Source organism: Agelaius phoeniceus, chromosome 4, assembly GCF_051311805.1.
Source record: "Agelaius phoeniceus isolate bAgePho1 chromosome 4, bAgePho1.hap1, whole genome shotgun sequence".
NCBI classification, from domain to species: domain Eukaryota; kingdom Metazoa; phylum Chordata; class Aves; order Passeriformes; family Icteridae; genus Agelaius; species Agelaius phoeniceus.
The window spans coordinates 1,824,600-1,846,123 of record NC_135268.1 but is presented as its reverse complement, the minus strand read 5'-3'; the positions used below and the strand labels follow the sequence as shown (position 1 = coordinate 1,846,123).

At 42.3% G+C, this 21,524-nt stretch overlaps 1 protein-coding gene across 7 annotated transcripts in view; it reads right to left on the bottom strand.

The window, feature by feature from the left end:
- Positions 1–18,774, bottom strand: part of GAB1 (GRB2 associated binding protein 1) — a 91,586-nt gene extending 72,812 nt beyond the window's left edge. For 3 of the 7 annotated variants that reach the window (XM_054633786.2, XM_077176713.1, XM_077176712.1), the window contains exon 1: positions 17,855–18,771. In XM_054633786.2, the coding sequence (XP_054489761.2) occupies positions 17,855–17,926 (72 nt within the window). In that variant the 5' untranslated portion in view covers positions 17,927–18,771. Of the gene's footprint in view, positions 1–17,854 lie in introns of all 7 variants that reach the window. The other 4 variants (XM_077176711.1, XM_077176709.1, XM_077176710.1 and 1 more) reach the window with 4 other exon arrangements.
- Between the last annotated feature and the right edge of the window lie 2,750 nt (positions 18,775–21,524).

Sequence of the window (21,524 nt, the reverse complement as noted above, 5' to 3'; positions counted from 1 at the left end):
GATGGAGCAGAACAACTGGAGGGTGCACAAACAGGTCTGGACCACTTCCAATTTGCTTTCCCATCCATATGTACACAGCTCTATCTTTTTCTCCCAGTCAGGGTCGTTGCAAAACTCAAACCATGCAGCCCAGTCAGTTTTAGCTCCACCAGCAGCAGCCCTCAGTGCCTTGATCTGTGCAGGATCCTGATGAGGGGGCTCACACAACTATTTCCTCTTAGACGGCAACAGGCTTGGATTACTTTATCAAATCACAAAATATTCTGAGTTGGAAGGGGTGGCACATAGAACACAGGGCTTATCTCCTGTGCATAGCACTTAATTCTGCTTTGTCGCACACGATTCTTAGAGAATTTCTCCAAGACTTGTGAGAATAGAAAGCACTAGTGCCAGTGGCCATGCCACCACTATAAATGTATCTTCCAGCTCCAAAAGGCTTCAGACTTGCATAACAGTTTGGGAGAAGAGTACCAATTGAGGCATCATCCAGGGAAGACACCACTGATGCTGTCAAAGCACCTGAAGACTCCAAAACTTTCTACCTCATTCAGATGACGGAATGAAAGCACTTTGTGAATTCCACTGCCTTTAGGTTTTGTTACATTAAAAATAAAATTTAAAAAACCTAATTATTTTATTATTAGAGTAGTGAGATCATCAAAGGAAAGAAAATTTGGCTTTATGGTTAAAATTGCATTCCTTTAGGGGTCAGCTTTCATATTTGTGTTTGCTTTTATAGCTCAGTGGAATTTGAACCACGCACTCTATTTGGAGCTTTACTGAAGGATGATCACAAAGAAACTTCAAGCTGATACAGAGGACAGCAGCTTATCTTGGCAGCACTCCCAAAAGAGCAGAGATAACTCCTGTGCTCACCAGTCTCTAGTCTGTCAATTCTGTCTATGCACAAATTCAATCCACTTTGGCCTTCGTGGATTTCCATATGGGCAAAGTCCAAACTACAAAGGAATCTCTAAATCTGCCCAGATCAGACTAAAAAAGAGCAATTACATGTAAAGCCTGCTACATGCTTTCCAATCAGAGAAAGAGATGCATTCCACCATGAAGTCTTCTGAAAAAATTGTATGTAGTTCCTTCCCTCAGTATAGACATAAGAACATCTCACAAAAATACACAAGTGAATAGAATAACCTCACAAATCTTTTGTACACATAACAGGAGAAACCAATCCTGATTGAGAAGAGAATGCAAAAAACACCCTCTAGTTCTAATAGTTCAGAAAATAGTTTTATCACTTAATCCCAAACTTAGTGCAGAGTTTAAAACCAGAGAAAAATCTGCTAGAACAGTAAAGAAAAATAATAATATATAAGTCTCTATAGAGATTTAGTGCAATTATGAATGGCTTTAAAAACCTTCAAGGAAACTGCATTTTATGAATCTATGAAGAAAAAAAGAGTTGTGGCATTTAGAGCTATATAGGCCAGCCCTGATTAATATCTTTACCAATGATCTGGATGAGGGGTTCAAGTGCACCCTGAGTAAGTTCACACCAGACTGGTTGGGAGTGTTGATCTGCAAGAGGGCAGGAAGGCCCTGCAGAGGGACCTGGATCAATGGGACAAGGCCAATGGTGTGAGGTTCAACAAGGCCAAGGGCTGGGTCCTGCTCCTGGGCTGCAACAGCCCCAGGCAGCAACACAGGCTGGGGCAGAGGGGCTGGAAAACTGCCCAGAGAAAAGGAGCTGGGAGTGCTGGTCAACAGCAGCTGAGCACGAGCCAGCTGTGCCCACAGGGCCAAGAAGGGCAGGGCATCCTGGCCTAGAGCAGCTGGATCAGCCACCAGGAGCAGGGCAGGGATTGTCCCCCTGTATTCAGCACTACTGAGGCCACAGCTCAAACCCTGTTGTTTGGGCCCCTCAGTAAAAGGAAGACATGGAGATTCTGGAGCGTGTCCAGAGAAGGGCAATGGAGCTGGGGAATGGTCTAGAGCACAAGTGCTGTGAGGAGCAGCTCAAAGAGCTGGAACTCTGTAGCCTGGAGAAAAGGAGGCTCAGGGAGGACTGACAGAAAAAAAACCCAAAACAAGCACCCAACCAAAAACTAAAAGCAAACAAACAAAAACCAAAACAAAAACCACCAAAACAAACAAACAAACAAAACCAAACCAGCTACATTGAGCTCTGTCTGGTAAATGCCTACATGCCCAGGCAATGATCAATGTGGGCAAGGCCATCTACAAGTTCCCGGAATAGGCAATTCTAGAGCTGAAGAGTCTTAAATGTCAGCAAAATGTTTGGTTTCTGTTAAAGGAACAGAAGTGTCAGCTGCAAAACCAACTTCCAAGAAAACAGAAAATATACTTAATTTGGTAGCAAAACATTAGTGGTAGCACTATACAGAAGACAAGTCTTGAGAAAAGGCAACATTTAGGATCAGAGAGATTGAGTGTGTGCCATTGATGCAAAGTTTACATACAATGAGCATGAGGAGCCATCCACAGACAGATCAATGGCAATGCAGAGCAAAGATGAACAGATACAAGCTGACACAGAAGCTGCAGAACTTCAAGAGAAGGTGAGACCAAAAGGAAAAGGAAAAAAAAAATCAAATAAAAGACTACTACCTTTTAGGAAAGACAAGTTAGAAGGGTAGCAGGGTATTACGTCATGAGGCTAAGTAAAAAAGCTCAAGCAAGGAGTTTTTGATTGCTTCTAAAGTGAATAAAGGTGAAAAGAGGAAAAACAAATAAATAGAATGAATAGGTATCAGCTTGGTAAAGGTCACCAGTAGGCCTCTGCAAGCATCTCCAAAAGTCTTGAGGAAACACTGAGCCAGGCTAAAGCCAAAGCTTCACTTTTTAGGAAGGCTCTTGGCTCCAAATTTTGCTCCAGCTGACCCCTCAAAGAAAACCTTCTGGACACACTGCAAGACTTACTTATTGACCTACATTTTTACCTGGACACCACAGGAATGGAGGTTTTGTAAATTCTCCTATTTCTTACTAGGAAGGCACAGAGATTTCTTTTGTTGGCACATTACTAATTCCTAAGTATATACATATATATATATATATACACACACACATATATGTACGTATGTATGTATATCAAGAGGTTCTGGTAATCACTGAAAAACATAAACTGAGCTTTACTACATTTGGAATTTATCCTTTTTTGCACATTGAGGTAAGTTTTACCACACTCAATTGAATTTCAATTTCTTCTTTCAAATAATTTCATTAACAACACTTAATTTTTAACCAAGACCCATAACAAACTTGGAGGACTCTCCCTTTTTTTTTTTTAAGTTACAATAACACATGACTAACTAGCTACAGTTCAAGCAATATGTCCCTGTTATCACAATAATTATCCCAAACAAACCTTCTGAATTACGCCATTGAATCTTAAAAGATTTGCTGGGTTCTGTCTAATCTTTATGATACACCCTTGGGTAATTTCACCCTTGTGAAACAGTCCTCGTAAATCAAAAGCTCAGTCCTGCAATCCCATCTGCACCTTGGGATCTTTTTCTCCAGGTGAATAAGAATGCCTGAATGCTACCAGAGCAAAACTGCAGTTCAGAAGAGTTACATTTAATAGCCTCAATGAAGTCTCTTCCAACCAGTCTCTTCCTAACTGTGTAGCCTGCACTTCAGGGATCTGTTCTAAAAAAATAATTAATCAGTGCTGGATGCTGCATTTCTTCATGAAAAGCCAAGATTGACACACTGAGTCGACAAGTTGTATTTTGAAATAGTTTAATTCGCTAAGGAGATGACTCTGTCTCCAAATGATGCAGATTTGTCTGCTGTTGTCTCAGCCAATTCTGAGGCTTGTTATTCACTACTAGGTTGATTTCAAAATCAGACTACCCCTTCAGAAAGTTGCAGAGACTATGACATCACATTTATGACACTTTGTTGCACAATTACAGTGGCTACATCCCTGGATTTTATTTCATGGGAAAGCATGTTCCTACTATAGCCACAACTATTTCCTTGGCTTACACCTGTCCACAGTCACAAGTTTTGCTATAAAGCTTAGCATGATTTTTTTCATAATACTATATAGGTGTTTAGTAGTAACTTAAGGCTGCATAGTTCAACTGCATAGAGAAATACTTGCACTTTACAATGAGACTTACTGAAATTTCACAAGCAACTCAGAAGTGCTGCTTAACAAGTTGCTAAAAATCATACAACACCCCATCAGATTTCACTTACCCTTCTTAAAGAAATAAAAAGCCCAACATATTTTGAGAAGGCAAGATTGTCATCAGATGAATGGCAATAATGCAATCACTGAAATCCAATTCAAGAGTATAATTTAATAAACTCAAATTCCAATGCAAAGATTTGGACACCACTGTAATGTTTATTGACAAGAACTGATAAAATAGTACTGTGGAACATTCCAAGACAAAGTAATGCAAATGACTGCAAAATTTGGTTTCATTGTACTGTAGCAAGTGTTATCTTCATTTTAACCAAAACACTTGAGATTACAAGCTTAAAAGACAACAGTAGACAGGCCCTATAATACTATAATTAGAGCACCTAGCCCTTACATTTTTGTTTCTGATTCAGCAAAAATTTCACCACATGGCACTGAAAGGACACATAAGTATTTTCTACATTATTTAACATGGCATTTATTTAAATATGTACTGTTAAGTTCCAAGATTTCCAAACTGCATGTCGCAAACAGATAAAAATATTTTCATGTAATGGTTTCCACATGGTACAGTATTATTATGAAAGAGATTGCCATGATTTTAGACTGGAATATACTATTAAGAGGATGCTGTCTTCTATCACAATGCTTTCTTTCGAATTCCCTAGTAAGTATAGTGAATAGTACATTACCCAAATTGCATCCCCAAGAAAATTACTTTCATACTCCACAAACAGAAAACTCATTTCAACCTCAACCATAGGAAAAAGTAACTCCTCCCACTATTGCAAAATAAAATGTAAATTCTTTCATTACACACAGACAAACACTGCAAGTAGGCAACGATGGCAAAAAGGGTATCCAATCCAACCACAACTAAAACAAGTTCTCAGGTTCAAAGTCTCTCAACCTTATCTTTCTGAAGAACTTCATTAATTCATTTACTGACTGGATGAGAAAAAATGACACAAGGGAAAGCCCCATGTCCCTGTGCATATGCAGCCTCAGCCAGAACAAACTGGAACATGAGACATTCCCATGGCATCTAATCGCAGGGCTCTTCTGCTTCAATTGTCTTTTCTGAAACTGGTACTAAACTAGACTAGAGTAACATTCTGCTGCTTTGTCTTATTGGCACAACCTGCAAAATGGTTTTGGTAACTTGTTTAGATCATCTGTATAGAGAATATGCTTCCCATGCTATAAACTCCACTGTCAGAAAAGTCGGGGTAAATTGTAGCTTAAGGAAAAGGCAATCTCTTCATCTTTTACAAGAAAGCACAATTAAGTCAGTCATATTCATATTCAGGGTGTTCTTTCCTCATCTAATCTATCCCAAACATATTTAACTTATTCTTGCATCTTGACCATCTTGCATCTTAGTAGTAAGAATCAGAGAGAGAAGTGAGGAGGCACAGATGAGCAGGAAGGTACAAGTGCAAAGCTGCTAAACAAAAGCCTGGATCTTTCCCCTGCTGTCTCCATTTACCAGACAAAGTCCATTTAATAGTGCCACACGCCATGCAGGAGCTGTAGTGCTCAACACACTGTGAGGCTGGTCTATGATGACTCAAGATGAATTTTCTTCATAAAGAACAGTAACCAGTAAAACGTGTGCAAATGCAACAGGAAAGGTGGTAAGCCTCCATGGGTGTTAGCTGTGTCTTCTCCATATCGTTCTGGAGTCACAGTCAATTCAAAAATAAAATAAAGGATTTCCAAAGCTAAGAAAGAGGAGTAATAACATGAAAAATGAGGATGACACACTTCTATTTTGCCGCTTTTACAAATGTGGTCCAAGACATACAGCAGGCTGATGGAGGCTGACACATGCTCCTAAGTACCCTGTGTTACCTTCTTGCCTTGCAGTGAAAGAATCCAAAACATGAGCAAAGCCCGAGTGTTAGACCAAGCAGTGTTTCTCCCAAGTGACTCCAGAGATGAGCCACACCATGTACCTCAGCACCTATGTGGAAAGTGTGAGAGAGCCAAGAGGCACCACCAACAGCAGCCACACTTGAGGCAATCTACTTGCTACTGTTATTAACTGCAGAAGCTCATAGCCCACTGTTTATGCTCTGCTTTTATCTCTTGTTTTTTTTTTTAATCTGTTGTTTTTGTTTGGTTTTTTTTAATCTGTAACCATTCACCTGCTTGGCCCTGATTAGCCCAGCAACTCCATCAGTTTGGAAGATTGGAAAGACAAGGAAATCAGCTGGGCACAGAAGCATGCAGTACAAGCAGCTTACCCAACCTGTACCCAACTGAATTAGCTTCCCAAGCACACTGCCAGAGGGACCCCCTCCACCTTCATAAACACAATCTCAATGTTTGGAAAGGTGCCAGGAATAAAATGTTTGTTTACTGCAGGCAGGAAGAGCTACCTATGATTCAGACATTAGGAAGTGACAGGAAGGACTAAATTATGTAATTTAAAAGTAGAAAAATAAACACAAAGTAGTTGCAATGAGAGGAATGAGGAGGAGGAGGAGGGAGAGGAGGGGGAAAGGATGAAGAGACACAAGTTTTGCATCTCCGATCCCACTTGTGCAGGGCTGAATCCATCATTGCAGCAGGAGGCCTGCCCAGGATTCCTTCACCTTTTAACCCTCCCTCTAGAATCCCTAGCCAGGGACTTTCCTCCTCAGTACTGAGTAAGAAACATCTGTCCAGCTCAGTCTCTCAGCTGGAAAGGACAGATCACAGTTTTCCTTATTCTTTATTTTATTTAAGCAGACTGAGATTTCAGAAAACATTCCAGTTGCCCTCCCTTTAAACAACAACTACCTGAAGCAAAGGATCAAAGACCTCATTCTCCAGCCAGCTAAAGGAGTTGGGAACACTCTCCAGCTGTCTGATGCTGGTTGCAGAGACTGACAGGAAAGCCTCTTCCCATAAGCAGAAGGCAGGAGATGCACCCCGATGGGAATAGCACTGCATTCCCAGCAGCTGTTGGAAGCAATCTCAGCAGTGCTGCTTACGACATTGCACCTCCCATCCACAGTTTGTTAGATCCCAACACAAGTTTAAAGTTCCTTAAACTGCAGTAATAATCTGCATTATTAACATGCCCATTTCAAGGCTAAAACAGCCAACAAGCAGATTTGTATCACAGTAAGTTATGGCTGTACTGTAAGAAAACCCCACCAAAGAATACTCTCAAATTTATGTAACAAGAGTGCTGTCTCCACTATATTATCAGTAAAGATCTTCCAGTCATTCTTTTTCTAAATCAGACAATAAATTCCTGCCTTTTTTTTTTTTCCTGGAGCTGCAGAGATTCACAGACCAACAGAGCCATCAGATCAAGGAAAAACTCCAAGGACTTGGAATTAACTTAGCACTGAAGTATACAACATAGCAGAAAACTCTGTAGTTACTTGTCCTAGGACAAAATTACCCTGGGATGAAACCTGGTTAAGTTTCCCAGTTTACACTAATGAATCACTTGTATACTACTCTTCAGTTTAGATCTTCCCCCTGCCCCATTTCTCCCTTCCCCACACCAAAACTCCAGAAAAGAAAAAACAGGTTTTATTTTAGTAATGGCTGACTCCTAAATGCATACAAGCATGTTCTCTCTGCTGGTAGTGAAGAGTCATTTTAGTTATCTCTGACAGTGCTGAGAAGCTGATGCAATTTTCCTTCATTTGCGCACACAGACAACTGCATTTATAGACGTCATAACGAGGAGCGTGACATGACCTCAGCTTTGAGGGCATTATTTCACACTGAGTAACAAGCCTGCAAAACTTGCCCACACAGCGTGATGCTCATAATTTTAGCAATAACTGCATACAAACAGTGAAGGGAAAGGCACTAAGACATGCAGGATTCAGGAAGATACACTTATTGACATCCCTACTCCTGCACTTACTACAGTTATCTCCCTTAGCAACAGGGAAGGATTTGGTAAACAAGAAGTTTGTCTAATGCTACCATGAGAGCATCACCCAGTGTAATTGAAAGAGAAAACACTTCTTTAATGAAGAGCAGCAAAAGAAATCATAGAATTATGTAACAAGTAATAGATTCAAGAATTAGATTCAAGTAATAGATTCAAGAAAGAATAAGTTTTTGTCAGTTTGTGGTTTACATATCAAATTAGGTTCATAAAGATCACTATTTTCTAGGAAAGCAGAACTGCCAGATGGCATCACACTCAGAGCCTACCTCTGACTCGTCCTGCACATCAGCAGAACTACAAAAAGACTGGATCTCACAAGTGAACCAAAGGAACCAGTTACAACATGACATTTGAGCAGTTTCCTCTTATCACAGCCTAGACCTCCAAGTGTTCATGTTTTACAGACTGGGGATTCTCTCCAAGCCTCCCCAGAATCTCCTGCATTCCCAGTGTGGATACCACGTGGCAGAGCATTCCACAGCCTCCTTTGCCCTGGAAAACACCAGCCTCTTCTGTTTCTAACTACACTCCAAACACTCCTCTCTTTCTCCCTGCCCTCTCTTTTTTTTTTTTTTTTTAATTAAACAATACAAGGACAAATTGTCAATTCACATCAAGTTCATCCATTACTCTGACATCCTCTTTCTTGGTTGTTTATTGATGAAACAAACACATACCAATCCTTATAACAACCATTAGTAGCATCAAATAAATTATCCCCACCAGCTTTTTACTAATAAATTCCTTACTTTTCAGTGTTTGCTGCAAAGGGGCACACTTGCTGTCAGTATTTTACCCTATTTTTAAGGATCACAGATATGCATTTATGTATTTTTAAAAATCATAAATGTCTGTTAAATTCTGTATAAGGACATACGACTGGTTTCAAAAAGTTTCCTTATAAAGCAGCAATTTTCCCTGCACCATCCCAAAACCAGGTGCAGCTTTTCCACTACATCTGATCCTGTTTAAGAATCTACATGGAAACACAAGCATCAGAAAACTGTAACAGAAACAGGCATTAAGTGTGAATGGGAACATTAGCCTAACACAGTACGTGACTCAGTGCAGTTATTCCTCATACAAAGGCAAAGTGACAAACTGACACATAACATTCAGAACTGCCTTTTTTTTTTTCAGAAATGGGTAGCATTCCATTTTGAAACTCAAAATCTATTTTTCATCCGATATAATTTGTGTGTTAACCCTTTTAATAACCTTCCCAAAAGTACTGTAATTCTTCAGTGTTGATTGCATCAAAGATCTATTTGAACTGTGTTTGAAAAGCTGCCTGTATTCTTATTCCATACCCCAGAGTGAACTCCTACTGTCAGAAATAAACACCTACAGAGGGTTTATTTTGCTTTTAAATCCCAAACCCCAGACAGCATAGAAAAATAAACTGAAGCCTAATTTTGTGTTGTTTTTCTTTTTCCCCCATTTTCCTTTGAGGCAGAAATGCTGAAGAGCTTGGTGATGGCTGCAGCACCAGAGAGAGGAAGAAGCCTGCTGGCCTGCTCCACTGAAACCCATGGCATTGCTCCCTGGGTGGAGACACACTCACCCAGGAGGAAGGAGAGAGCACATCTGCCATCACCCTGCCCCAAGGCTGGCTGTGCTGGGAAGCGGGTGGGGAAAGCAGATTTACTTTGCGACAGCCACTATCTCCCCTGCCACCAAGGGTTGATCTGGTGTTGTTCTCACTTAGGAAGCAGCAGAACAACCCACGTGTCACCAGCAAGATGGCTGGAAAACTTGTGTGGGGAACAGGCAAAGGGACAAGGCTGCTTTTCTCCTGCTAGCAAGGTTATCCCAATGCCTGGTCACCATCCTCAGCCACTGGCCTGCACAGCACTCCCCATCCAGGTTTCTCATCCGAGCTAGCCAGCCTGTGGCAGACAGCAAAAACTACCTCCCTTTAAAAAACACAGAGAGGGAAAAGCTTTTTTCTGACTTCCTAGAAATTCTCAGACAAAAGAACAAGCACAGCTCCGGAAAAAGTGTAGTTGTTCTTGAATCAGTCTGCCAAGAAACTGCTGTACAAAATAAAAAGGAGAAAAAGCTTTTCATTTAATTCACTTCTCGATTTGGGGCCTAAACCTGGCTGTCTGAAGAGAGAGGCTGGATCTTGGCACAGCTTCCTAGCTAAGTATCATCTCCTTCTCCAGGTATATTTTTAAACAGAATTATTTGTATTATGCACAGATATTATATTTAATAATGCACAAGCCTTATAAAGCTATGGACATAGCTCCCTGACCTTTTTAGTTACATGCTGCTGTGTCACCAAGAGACAATTCCAAATACCCCATTTGCCATTTACCCTGAAAAACTGCCATTTACCAAGGAAAAAAAAGGAAGAAAAATGTGTCACCATAACCTCAGAGAGTTTAATCATAAAGTTGTTATTTTGGGCATAAAAAGCAATTAGATATATTCCTTCTCCTTAGATGAAAAACAAAAACATCTCAAGAAAAAGATGGTTAGAGAGTTCAACAGCTAATTCAGTCTCATCTCACACAAAGTTACCTCATAAACATTTCCTTGCTGGATACTGCTACAGAGACAATCAGATACTACATAAGATAAGAGTACTTTTTACAACTAAAAGCACTGTGACATGTTTGAAATAGCTTCAAAAGTTCTTCATGAGAAACAAAACCTTTGTCAACAGCTAGTAGCAAACACCACAAGTACAAAAAACATACTACATAATCTTTTATTGGAAGCTGGGGTGGGGGCCAGGAGGGGGCTTTTCTTTAAAAAACAAAAACAGCTTCACAAATACAACTAGAATACTGCACTGAACAATACTTACAAAGCTAACATTATTTGTGTAACTATGAACACTATTTCTAAAGCAAACAAGCAAGAGAATTCATAAAAGAACCAATGTAAAAGCCTAATCAAGAACTGATAAAGAGGGAATTGAAAATAAATAGTATATAGTTGCAGTGGGAGATGGCAGAATTCTCCGTCCATCCTTCCAAAAAAAAAAAAACCAAAAAAAAAAGGAAAAAAGAAAGAAATACAAAGTACTCCTTTAGAGCTAGTTGTTTGTACATATAAGGAGCTGAATTCACATTAGAGTCCCTAAAACAGCAGCAAATTACACTGTACTACAATATTCACCTGTATACAACACTCACCTCCCTTGACAAGATTATCCCTTTCTGTGAGATCCTTCTGCCTGCCTTGCTCAAGTAATTTGCAAGACAAAGTCTGTCCCTCCTAATGAAACGCTGCAATGAAATTGCAACAGTTGAACTTGCTTCTATTGGCAATAAAATGATTACTCACTGAAGCACAGAAAACATTAAGGTAATTCTGAAAGGGTCTCAAGAAGTCTGGCACTGCAACACTGCAAAAGTGGGAATGAAAAAATAAGGAGGTGAATCTTAGCTCTATGTCAAAACAAAACTTGCATCTCATCGGTTGTACTCCCCTTCCTGATTTAGGAAAATATTTCAACCAACAGTGAAATATAGTTCAGTGGCATCTACTTTTAGACTAGGAAAAGATGAAAGAAGGACCTAAGAAGTCTAAGATGCCCAATCCAGAGTTATCTACAACCCACAGGTTTATCCTCTTCCCTAAATTTACTACGTTTTGAATAACAGATGTTCCTTTCACTTTTTTGCCAACACTTCTATCAAAGGCATCAGTAAAATTTAATGGGGAGTAAATGTATTCTAAATGTCTGTAGAAGAGTGCATTTGATTCTAATAAAGTGATACAAAAAAGACAAAAATAAAACAAGCCTCAGAAGTGACTATTATTCCAACATTTTTAAAACTTAAAGAGGGAGAGAAAAGAACCCTAGAAACAGTTCTGTTTGTCACTTCCTTCTCCCTGTTGGACTGTTGAATACCAAGAATTACATCTCAGTTCAAAGAGTTACCTGCTCTACCAAAGATTTCCAGAATTGATGCTCATTTTGACAGTCAAGGTCTATACTTTTCAAAGCCAAACTGTCCAATAAAACATTCTTTTCTCAATTTATCCAACTGACATTTCACACAGCTGCTCTGGGCTGATGATTGACTAAAAGGCATGCAAATCAAGATCATCTGTATATAACTGGAAATTAGAATCCTATTATTTCATTATTTCCTCTGCTTAATACATATGGTACTTATACTTAATGTCAATGATGCAAGACTCTGTGCACACATGGAGGAGCAGCCGCTATGCAGCACCAAGAAAGTAGCAGACACTGATTTGTTTTCCCACTTCCTCTCCCTGATAGTTTCTAATTGAAATGTAATCTCCTGTGATTAGCTGCACCAAATCTCATTAACAGACTTATCAAAACACAGAAGCAATACTGAAAAGGTATCCATAAGTTGCTATACATCCAATTGAAAACCATCTCCAATATAATGAAAAGTCTGAATTTGATTGTTCCTTCATTTCTCAGCTGCTCTGTTCTCAAATTAGGAGTTATTATTTCACAGATGTTAGGAAAAATTTTTCACATCATTTAATGTATTTAGAATATCTGGCTTATTTCATATATCCAGTAGTTGACCTGCACTTCAAGAGGAACAGGACAATTTGTGTTAATTAGGTTACCAATTTTCCTATCTACACCAAGGAAAAAAAGCATTCAAGTGGTTCAGGTACCATCTCACCCCCAAGCTCAGAAATGCTTAAATTAGTAGTATAGTAAACTACATAAAAATTAAAATAACTAGCAGAAGATAATCTTATTATGAACACATTAGACTTCCTAATCTTTTTATATGCTGCTCCCTACTCTTACCCTCTGCAACCATCCTCTGAGAGTTAATTCAGAGCATGCACCACAGGTCAGTCACTAAGAGTACTGCAGCTTTGGCAGCAAAGCCAAAACCAGGTGCTGATGTCCTGTCCAAGATGAGAAATACTTGCATGATGAGTTCCATGCTCCTCAAGTGAGCCTTACACCCCGACAGCTCGCTCAGGACGCAGCTACAGCCCTAAAGTCATACCCAAGATCGTATCAGCATTTTCAGTTGGCACACAAAACAATGCAACTTCCTCCTGTAATCCACAAAAACACTGTGTTAGTCATGCCTTCAACTTCATTGTTTAGGGTTTACTAAGCCATGTTGGAAAGGACCAAAAGTGAAACTGCTGTTTTCTGACCAGCGCGCAGCAGAAGGGGAGGGTCAGATTGCCTTCCAGAAGGAAAGTTTCCTGCCTGAACACCAATCCCTGTGAGGTCTTCAACAACTTCTTGAGTAGCAGAAGCACAATCGAGTTCAGAATACAAAAGATGTCACATCATGTTTCTTGATGATACTCATCTGTCTCGAGTTAACTTAACTTGACCCTGTTCCATGGGGACCGCACTGAATGATGTCAGGCAAGCTCATCTTAGTTTGGCTTGGTTTTTCTCCTGTAAACCAACCAGCTTCTTAAATTTGCTCACTATGCTGATGAAAGATCATAAAAAAACCCTTAACACAAACAGGTGTCTTCCAGAAGAAGGGATTTGGTCAGGCACTGCAGCTTTTACCAAATTAGAACTATTCTGACAAATGTAACATTTGTTAAAACCCTCACATATCATAGCACAGTTAAGTATTACTAAAGACAGAAGATGCACCTACTATGTGACTAGTGCCAAAGAGCAACTGCCAAACAAAAAACCCAGCAAATATTCCACTTCTGTATCTATACTGTCTGAGCCTCTAGTTGAAACATCAATAACTAGCTTAATAATCTGGCACTTTTTCAGTCACTGTCTACAAATGAAAAGATTAGAAAGTAAGAGGATGCTATCTGTAGCCTTGTCTGAATCATATCAGTGCCCCTTACATCCTAGGGAGATCAAGCCCATTTCTCATCTTTAAACTCCTTGCTTTAAAATAACTAAATGAACTATCAACAGGAATAGTCAAATAATCACAGGATTTTTAGCCATACTTACATCAAAATTAAGGTTTCTTAATTTACTTTCAAAGATCATCTTATGAACTGTAAGAAGAATGGGGAAGTCTGTTAGACACAGAAAGAGCTGAACCAATTTATCCCAAAGTGTTTAGTCTACACAGAGTATTTTTGACTGAGTTTTACCTTTTATCCAATAAAATGTATTTCTAAGTAGGACATAGTAGAATGACAAAAGTTAGGATTGGAAGGGTCCTTTGGAAATCATCCAGTCCAAACCCCTGCCAAGGGAGGGTCAGCTGGAGCAGGTAACACAGGAACATGCCCAGGTGGGTCCAGAATGTCCCAAGAGAGGGAGAGCCCATGACCTCCATGGGCAGCCTGATCCAGGGCTCTGCCACCCTCAATGTAAAGTTATTCTTCCTCATCTTAAGGTGAAACTTGTTGTGTTTTTAGTTTATGGCCATTGCTTCTCACCCTGTCACTGAGAATCACTGAAAAGAGTCTGGCATCAACCTCTTGGCACCAGACTTGGGGATATTTATATGCACTGGAGAGATTCCCTCAGAATACTGGGAATGATTATACTACATCAGTACACTTTCTACAAACTGGTTCCATAAACCAACCATCAATGCTAAGATTCTGTTTTAAAGCACATCCAGGTGCTTTAGAGCACATCCAGGTGGATCCTATTGAGCACTAGCCTACCCCAGACCAAAGCATAGTCATTCTAGGAGAGAACTTAAGACTTATTCCTATTCCCTCAAGCTTTTTTTTCCTTCCTTTACCAAGGACAGCTGTGTTTAAATATCTGGTGGTTTCCTAGCATAATGGCAGTAAAAAACCGCTGTGCTGCCACCACAAAGCATCAGCAATTTTAACTGGCACGTGCACAGCAGAACTGCAATGCAGCAGAAAACCATGAAGCCAAGTTTACTATCACATTTTAAAGGACAGATGGAGGGAAAGGGGCTTTCCAACTATATTTTTTAAAAACAAGAGAACAGAAAAATCACAGCAAGTTAAAGTGAGCACATAAGCGTTTGCAAATTTTAAGGCAATGAAACAAGGGAAGAAAGAAAAAGATACAAGAAAATAGCAGAAGCTGTGAAATTTAACAGCCCTCCATCCTTCTGCACAAACAAGTTCGTTCATGTACTCATGAAACCAGAGCACAGTCTGTGGACAACTGTGCAGGATTTAGCCCCAACTCCCTTTTCCTTCTCCTCTGCTAAATCCACATCGTGACCCCTCCAACAGCACCAAAAGTTACCTGTACTTTTTTCAGAGAACTGCTGCTGGAATCAACCAGTCTATTCCCTCAGACAGACTGTTCTGAACAGCAGCTCCAAGGAACTGACAGCAGGTACCAATAGCTGTCAGAACATTAATTCCATACCAAAACCACATAAAGAAGGCATGAGAACAGAACTCCTAAGAGGGGAAACAGACATTGGTGGCATTAAGGCATACACTCATATCTGACTATTCCACCTGCAGGACAGGGCTGGTTGGAGGGTTTTTACTTTTTTTAGCCTCAAAATGACTACAAGCTAGCTTTAATACCGACAGTTAATGTCCAACAGTTTCAAACTAAAGTCCCTGCAAAGCATATGTCTGTGTACTAGCTTCAAAGTCCTTTTCACCCTTTCTAAGAACTAAACCATATTTGACAGCAATATCAGACTTTTTATCTTCATTCCCAGATGATAACTTGGGTTTGCCCCAACACTTGCATGCAAAACCCAACAGAGCACGAAGTTACAATTTTTCATACATACCTGTGAAAAGTATGCATTGCAGAAAAGCAGTTTCCTATTAATATCACTTCTTTTCATATGGTGCAGCCCCTTGAAACACCACTACCATAAAATATGGCTTTGGAAAAGGCAGTTCTCTGCTGTGCCTCGGCTTAAGAATAGAATTACAGGGAGCACAAGCCAACTTTCCAGCCAGTGCACTCAGCTAAAGTTCATTGTCTTAAGTACATCAACTTTTTGTTTGCTTGAAGACGGCAACCAGAATGTAAAGGTCACTTTTAGTCTTTGAAGGGAGTGTCAGCCTTCAGCCTGCTACAGATCAGACACTACATACAAACAGGAGGAATTTTACTTTAAGCCCTTCTTTAAATGGTACCTTTCTTTTATACAAGCAGAGAAGAGTCAAAAATAATGTGTAGGATTTAAACTCACGACCTTAAGGCCTACAATGCATGGCGATGTTAAACCAAATCATGCTAAGATAAGCTTGCCATATTATCACCCTGATACTCTGCCTACTGAAAAAGCAGATTGCCCTTTCAAGTGAAAATTGAGGCATTACCTCTTTAGGACAGGGAACTCCCTGACCAGAGCTGTAGTCAGGGTTTTCCCCTCAAAGGTTCTTGTGTAATTCCACTATGGAAATGAAGCTATAAATACACTGAAGTGGCAGCTATATGGAAAAAAGCTGGCATATTAAGAGACTGATTAATGAGATTGATTTATGAGGGCAAACCCCTTCCATTTACAGGCAGCACCCTTCCTTCACGGGATTTAGAGTTTGAGCAGAAAATTTACTAAAAGTCTTTAAAAACTTAATTCCTCCACACTGTTAAAGATATCCTGTGAATACACACACGGACATAGAGAATATCCATAAAGAATACAGTCCATGCCCAATTCAGCAGAGAAGCAGAACCCTGCTATGACCCACCAGGACGTTCTCTTTCTTTCGCACAGAGAGGATTTTTGACATTGGGAACCAGAGACCAAAAAACCCAAATATTGGTTTTTAATTTTAGGAGAGACTAATTTCAGAAGTTTCCTGGCATTAAAATAAAGCCCAGAAGAGTTCTTCAAGAAGAGACTGCTAATCCCTAACAGACAAAAATAAGGCGGTCACGTTAAGATCTCTACTCACAGATTCACAAATAAATCTGAAGTTTAGCTGCTTAAAAAGGAAAACACCGGGGGAAAAAAAATGAAGAAGAAAGAAAAGAGAAAAAAAAAAAAAAAGAAAGGCCCAACATTTTGTCCCAATTACACAGATGCCGCGAAACAAGCCGGCTGCCAATGGGAAAGGGCTCAGCCAGCAGCATGACTCCTGGCATCACCCATCCCTCCTACGTGACCTGACAGCCTCCCCAGCGGCCCCGCAGCTCCGCTGTGCCCTGTCATGGAATCTGCCCGCTCAGCAAACGCGCTCCATTTTCTCGCCAGCAGCGCGGTGTCCGCTCTGCCGCAGCCCCTGCGAGCGCAGCCACTACCGAGCAACAGCGGGAACAACTTCGGGAAAGACACAGGCGCTTCCCTCACAACTCCCTCCCCTTTTTTTCCTGGAGCGGAGAGCAAGGGCAGAGCTCCCCCCGCCCCACCGGGAGCGCTCCCGGGGCATCCCCGGCTCCCGCCGTCTCCGGGCCGCCAGCCTCGGGTGCAATCCCGCCGGGAGCGGCACGGAACCGGGCAGCGCCCGCCCTCCATGGGATCGGGCACCGGGCACGGGACAGCAACTGTTTACGTTTAAAAATACAGATATACCGAGCCCGGACCCAGAGGGAAGAGGGGAAAACTCCGCCCCCTCCCTTGGAAAGGCAATAAAAGCTGGGCTGAAACATCCGACCGCTCAGCGCCCCTTTTTTAAGGAAGAAAAGAAAAGAAAAGGAAAAAGAAAAGGAAAAAGAAAAAGAGAACGAAAAAGAGAAAAAGAAGTAAACGCTAGGGAAGCGGCAGGGACGTGGCGTGCAGTAGTCCCGGCTGGAACGGGGAGGCGGCCGGGAGGGCGGCTCGCCCGGGCCCGGCCGGGAAGGATCGCGCGGGGAGGCCGGGCCGGGCCGGGCCGGGCCGGCGGGAGAGGCAGGCGAGCGCGGAGCTCCGGCGGGAGAGAAGCGGGCAGGGGGGAAGGGAGGGAGTAAGGGGGAGCGCGGCCCGCAAGTGGGAGAGGGCACTCACGTAGCGTTTCAACTTCTTCTCCGGCGGGGACTTTCGGAGCCAGCCCGAGCAGACCACCTCCCCGCCGCTCATGGCTGCGCCGCTGCCCGCCGGGGCGCTCCCTCAGCCTCCTGCTCCTTCTCTTCCTCAGGCAGCGGACACGGGGAGCCGTGATCTGCGGCGGCGACAGCACCGCGCCCGGCCCGGCCTCCCGGGGCTGCGGGGCGAGGGGCGGGACGGGGCGCAGGGTGTGTGTGTGTGTGTCTCTCTCGCACAACAGCCCGCCGGAGCGGAGCGGGGCGGCGAGCGGGGCTGAGGCGGGAGGGTCCCCCCTGCCTCCTCCTCCTGCTCCTCCTCGCCGCCGCCGAGTTACACGGACATCGAGAGGGACGACAGGGGCGGCCGCCTCGCCGCCACAACTTGGGCGTCCCGGGGCAGGATCCAGGATCCAGCCACCGCCCCGCGCCGGTGGCGCCTCCTCCGCGGCGCCGGGACCCTCCTGCTGGGCAGGGCCGCGGGGGGCTTACTCTTGCCCGTCCCTCCGAACTCAGCGTCGGCCGCCGTGGCTTCCCGGTCGCTCCTTCCCCTTCTTCCTCCTCCCCCTGCGCCGGGAGGAGGGGATCGGCAGCGCTCCTGTCTTCCCTTCCTCGCCTTCCTTTCCGCGGGGAGTGGCGGGGCGGGGGGCTGGCCTCGAGGCTGGGGCCGTGGCCCGGGGCTGGCTCCGCTCCCTGCCGGCCAGTGAGGGACGGCTTCTCCCTGGAATTCACGGCGCCGCGTCCTCCCCAAGCCCTCTTTGCCCCGGCGCCGAGCGGTGCTGCCGGCCCGGCCGGCCCCGCCTGCCCCCGCCCAGTGCCGCTCCGAGTGCCGCGGCTCCCCCCGAAACTCTGCCGGAGCCTTTTCAAACAACAAGGGCTTGGAAGCAGGGTGGGAGGGACGGCCGGCCGGCGCTTCCAGAGGATCCTGGGAGCTGTAGGCGGCGGCCGGGAGAACTGCGGCGGCGCGGCCGGGAGCGGAGGGGACGAGGGCGAGGGACGGACTCGGTCCTGACGGGGAAAACAAATAAACAAACGAAACCCCAAGCAATAAAACAAAGAAACAAAACCCAACCTAAAGATCCCTATTAAAAGTGCATTAAAAATAGCGCGGCCTAAGTAAATTCCTCTTAGCAAGTCTGAAGCTGCCGTAGCAAAAAAAGGGAAAAAAAATTTAATTATCCAAGTCGTTCACCATCTCTGCTGTGAGTGCTGTCTCTTCCACTCTCTCAGAAAAGGGTTAAATAAGTAATAACAAATAAATTAATAAATATGATCAATAAATAATATCTTCTTAGATAAAGAAAAAGAATAGTACACTTTTAACAAAAATAGTTATATTTTTTTTAACAATTTTTTTTTCTGATTACTAAATGGCAGGTTCTGGAATGGGATCACTGCTGTGTTATCTAGCCCTGGTGATCTTCCACTGCAGAGAAATAGTCCCCCCAAGTAGGCAGAAGGGAGCCCAACGATGCTACCATTCATCTAGGTACAAGTGTATTAAAAAGGTACAAAGCACTGGTTGTAGCATATAGGGGCATTTGAAGAAATAACAGGAAAAAAGAAAGGAGGAAGGCTGAGGTGTTAAAATCTGTGCATCAATTTCAACATAAATCTTTTCAAGATAATTATGATATTATGACGCATTATTAAGCACTACAAGAAAGAGCATCAAAAAGATATTTTGCCAAAAACATTTGAAATAAGAAAAGAGGTGAACATTGGCCTTTAGCAATACTCAAAGCACGTGAATCTGAGCATTCAAACCGTGACCACATGTGACCACAGAAATCCTTGCATGAATTTCTGCACACCATTTCAGCTTCCTTTTTATGGAAAGCATAAAAAAGTGATTTGGTTGGTAAACATGAACTCAAATTGTATTCTTAGGTTTAGATTTCAATCTGGGTTTCAGTGCAACTCTTTTGTTTAAACCACTAATGCCATTGTTTAATAATCGCAACATTTGAGATTATCCAAGTGCCAGATAAGACCACAAAATTTTCCAGTTTTCTTTAGAACCCTGGAGACAATTTAGTATTTAGAACATGTGGAGTCAGTGTGAACTAACTAAAAATGCCATCAGCACTCGGGCATTGTGACATGATCCAATGGTTCCTTTGAATCCCATTAATTAACCCATGCCTTGAGAGCCAATCAAAGAAAGCAGTTTTGGCTTAAGCAGTCTCCATGGAGGCACCAACTAAACAAGTTATCTGGTCCAGAGACACAAGATCGTCCCTGAAGTCAAATTTCAAAACATTACATTTGTGTTCTAAAACATGCTGAAACCAGTGTCAGCCTGGACTCCAGCTTAAGTTTTCATGTATTTGTTTATCAGTTTTGTGAGGGGGTTTCATCCCTGTCATGTAACAATGAAACATACACTATGGAAAAAGAGTTTATGTCATAGTTGAATAATAAACAATAAAGCTTGCCTTTTTGGCTGTACTTAGTTGTTGAGCTTAGTCACACGCCCCAAGACTGGACATAAAATGTTTTTATTGCATTGTGGATCTGAAGAAAACATAATGCAGCAAAGAACAATTTCCAAATGTTAAGATGTTGTCTCACAGACTGCTCCTTTCCTAGTCATGGCAGTGGATTTCCTTTTCTGCTCTCATTTGAGCTACCCATCATCCACAGTCCCACTGGTGCCTTCACTTCCATCTCAGGAGAGGGCTGCACAGAGCTGTACCTCTCTTTCCAAGTTAGTGAACAGCTAGAAAATCCAAGAATATTAATTCTGTGGATTTCTGTGCATATCCAGCAGTGTTCCACAGTTCATAATATAGATGCCCTGTATTAGGGTAAACTGAAAAAATTAAGGGTAATGAAATGCATAAAGAGCATAACATTTCGATCTGACTCGTAACAACTGCATATTTATAACTGTAAAACTCTCTATGAAGAGAGTGGTGAAATAATTACACTAGTCAGTTCCTCCATGTAGAAAAATTTTTACACTCAGACAGCTTAGGCTAGGGCATAATTTCCTGAACTTAAGGATAAAAGACACAAAGACCTCTGTTGAGAATAACTGTTTGAGCTATGTTTCTGTCCTGAAAGTTTAAACAACATTAAGCATGCCCCATTTTGAAATGCTTCTGCAATGCAACTTGTGCTTGGAAGAACCAAAGAACCTTCAGGGCTTGAAGGACTGTAACCCTATGTCAGAACATGACCACCTTCTCCCCTCACTTTGTTCCCTCAGGTTATTTCTGGAAAGCCTGGAAGATAAAGGTGTTTCAAGTTCAATTATTTGCACTACATAGGTCTTTGGTATTTGAGCACAGGGCCTTTGAGGAAGAAGAGAGAAAGAAAGATTTTTTTTTTCTTGAAGGAAAAGTTATTTTGCCTGTTTTTAACAAGGATGTTGCAATGACAGCTGTTGGTTTTGAAGAAGAAGATGTGGCCAGCAGAGCAGCTCAAGAAGGGAGCTCTGAAGGGATCCATCCTCTGCCTACAGTGCCAAATCCTGCTACAGGATTGGGAACGTTTGTAATGTTTTCATTCCTGGATCCCACATAGCCATTGCCATCTGAAACAGTCCCTGTGCTGTGACTGGACACTGTGACCAACCTGCAGCACACACAATGCTCAGTAAAGTGCACTTTAATCAGCGAGGTGATGCCACGGTCACATGGAATGTGATG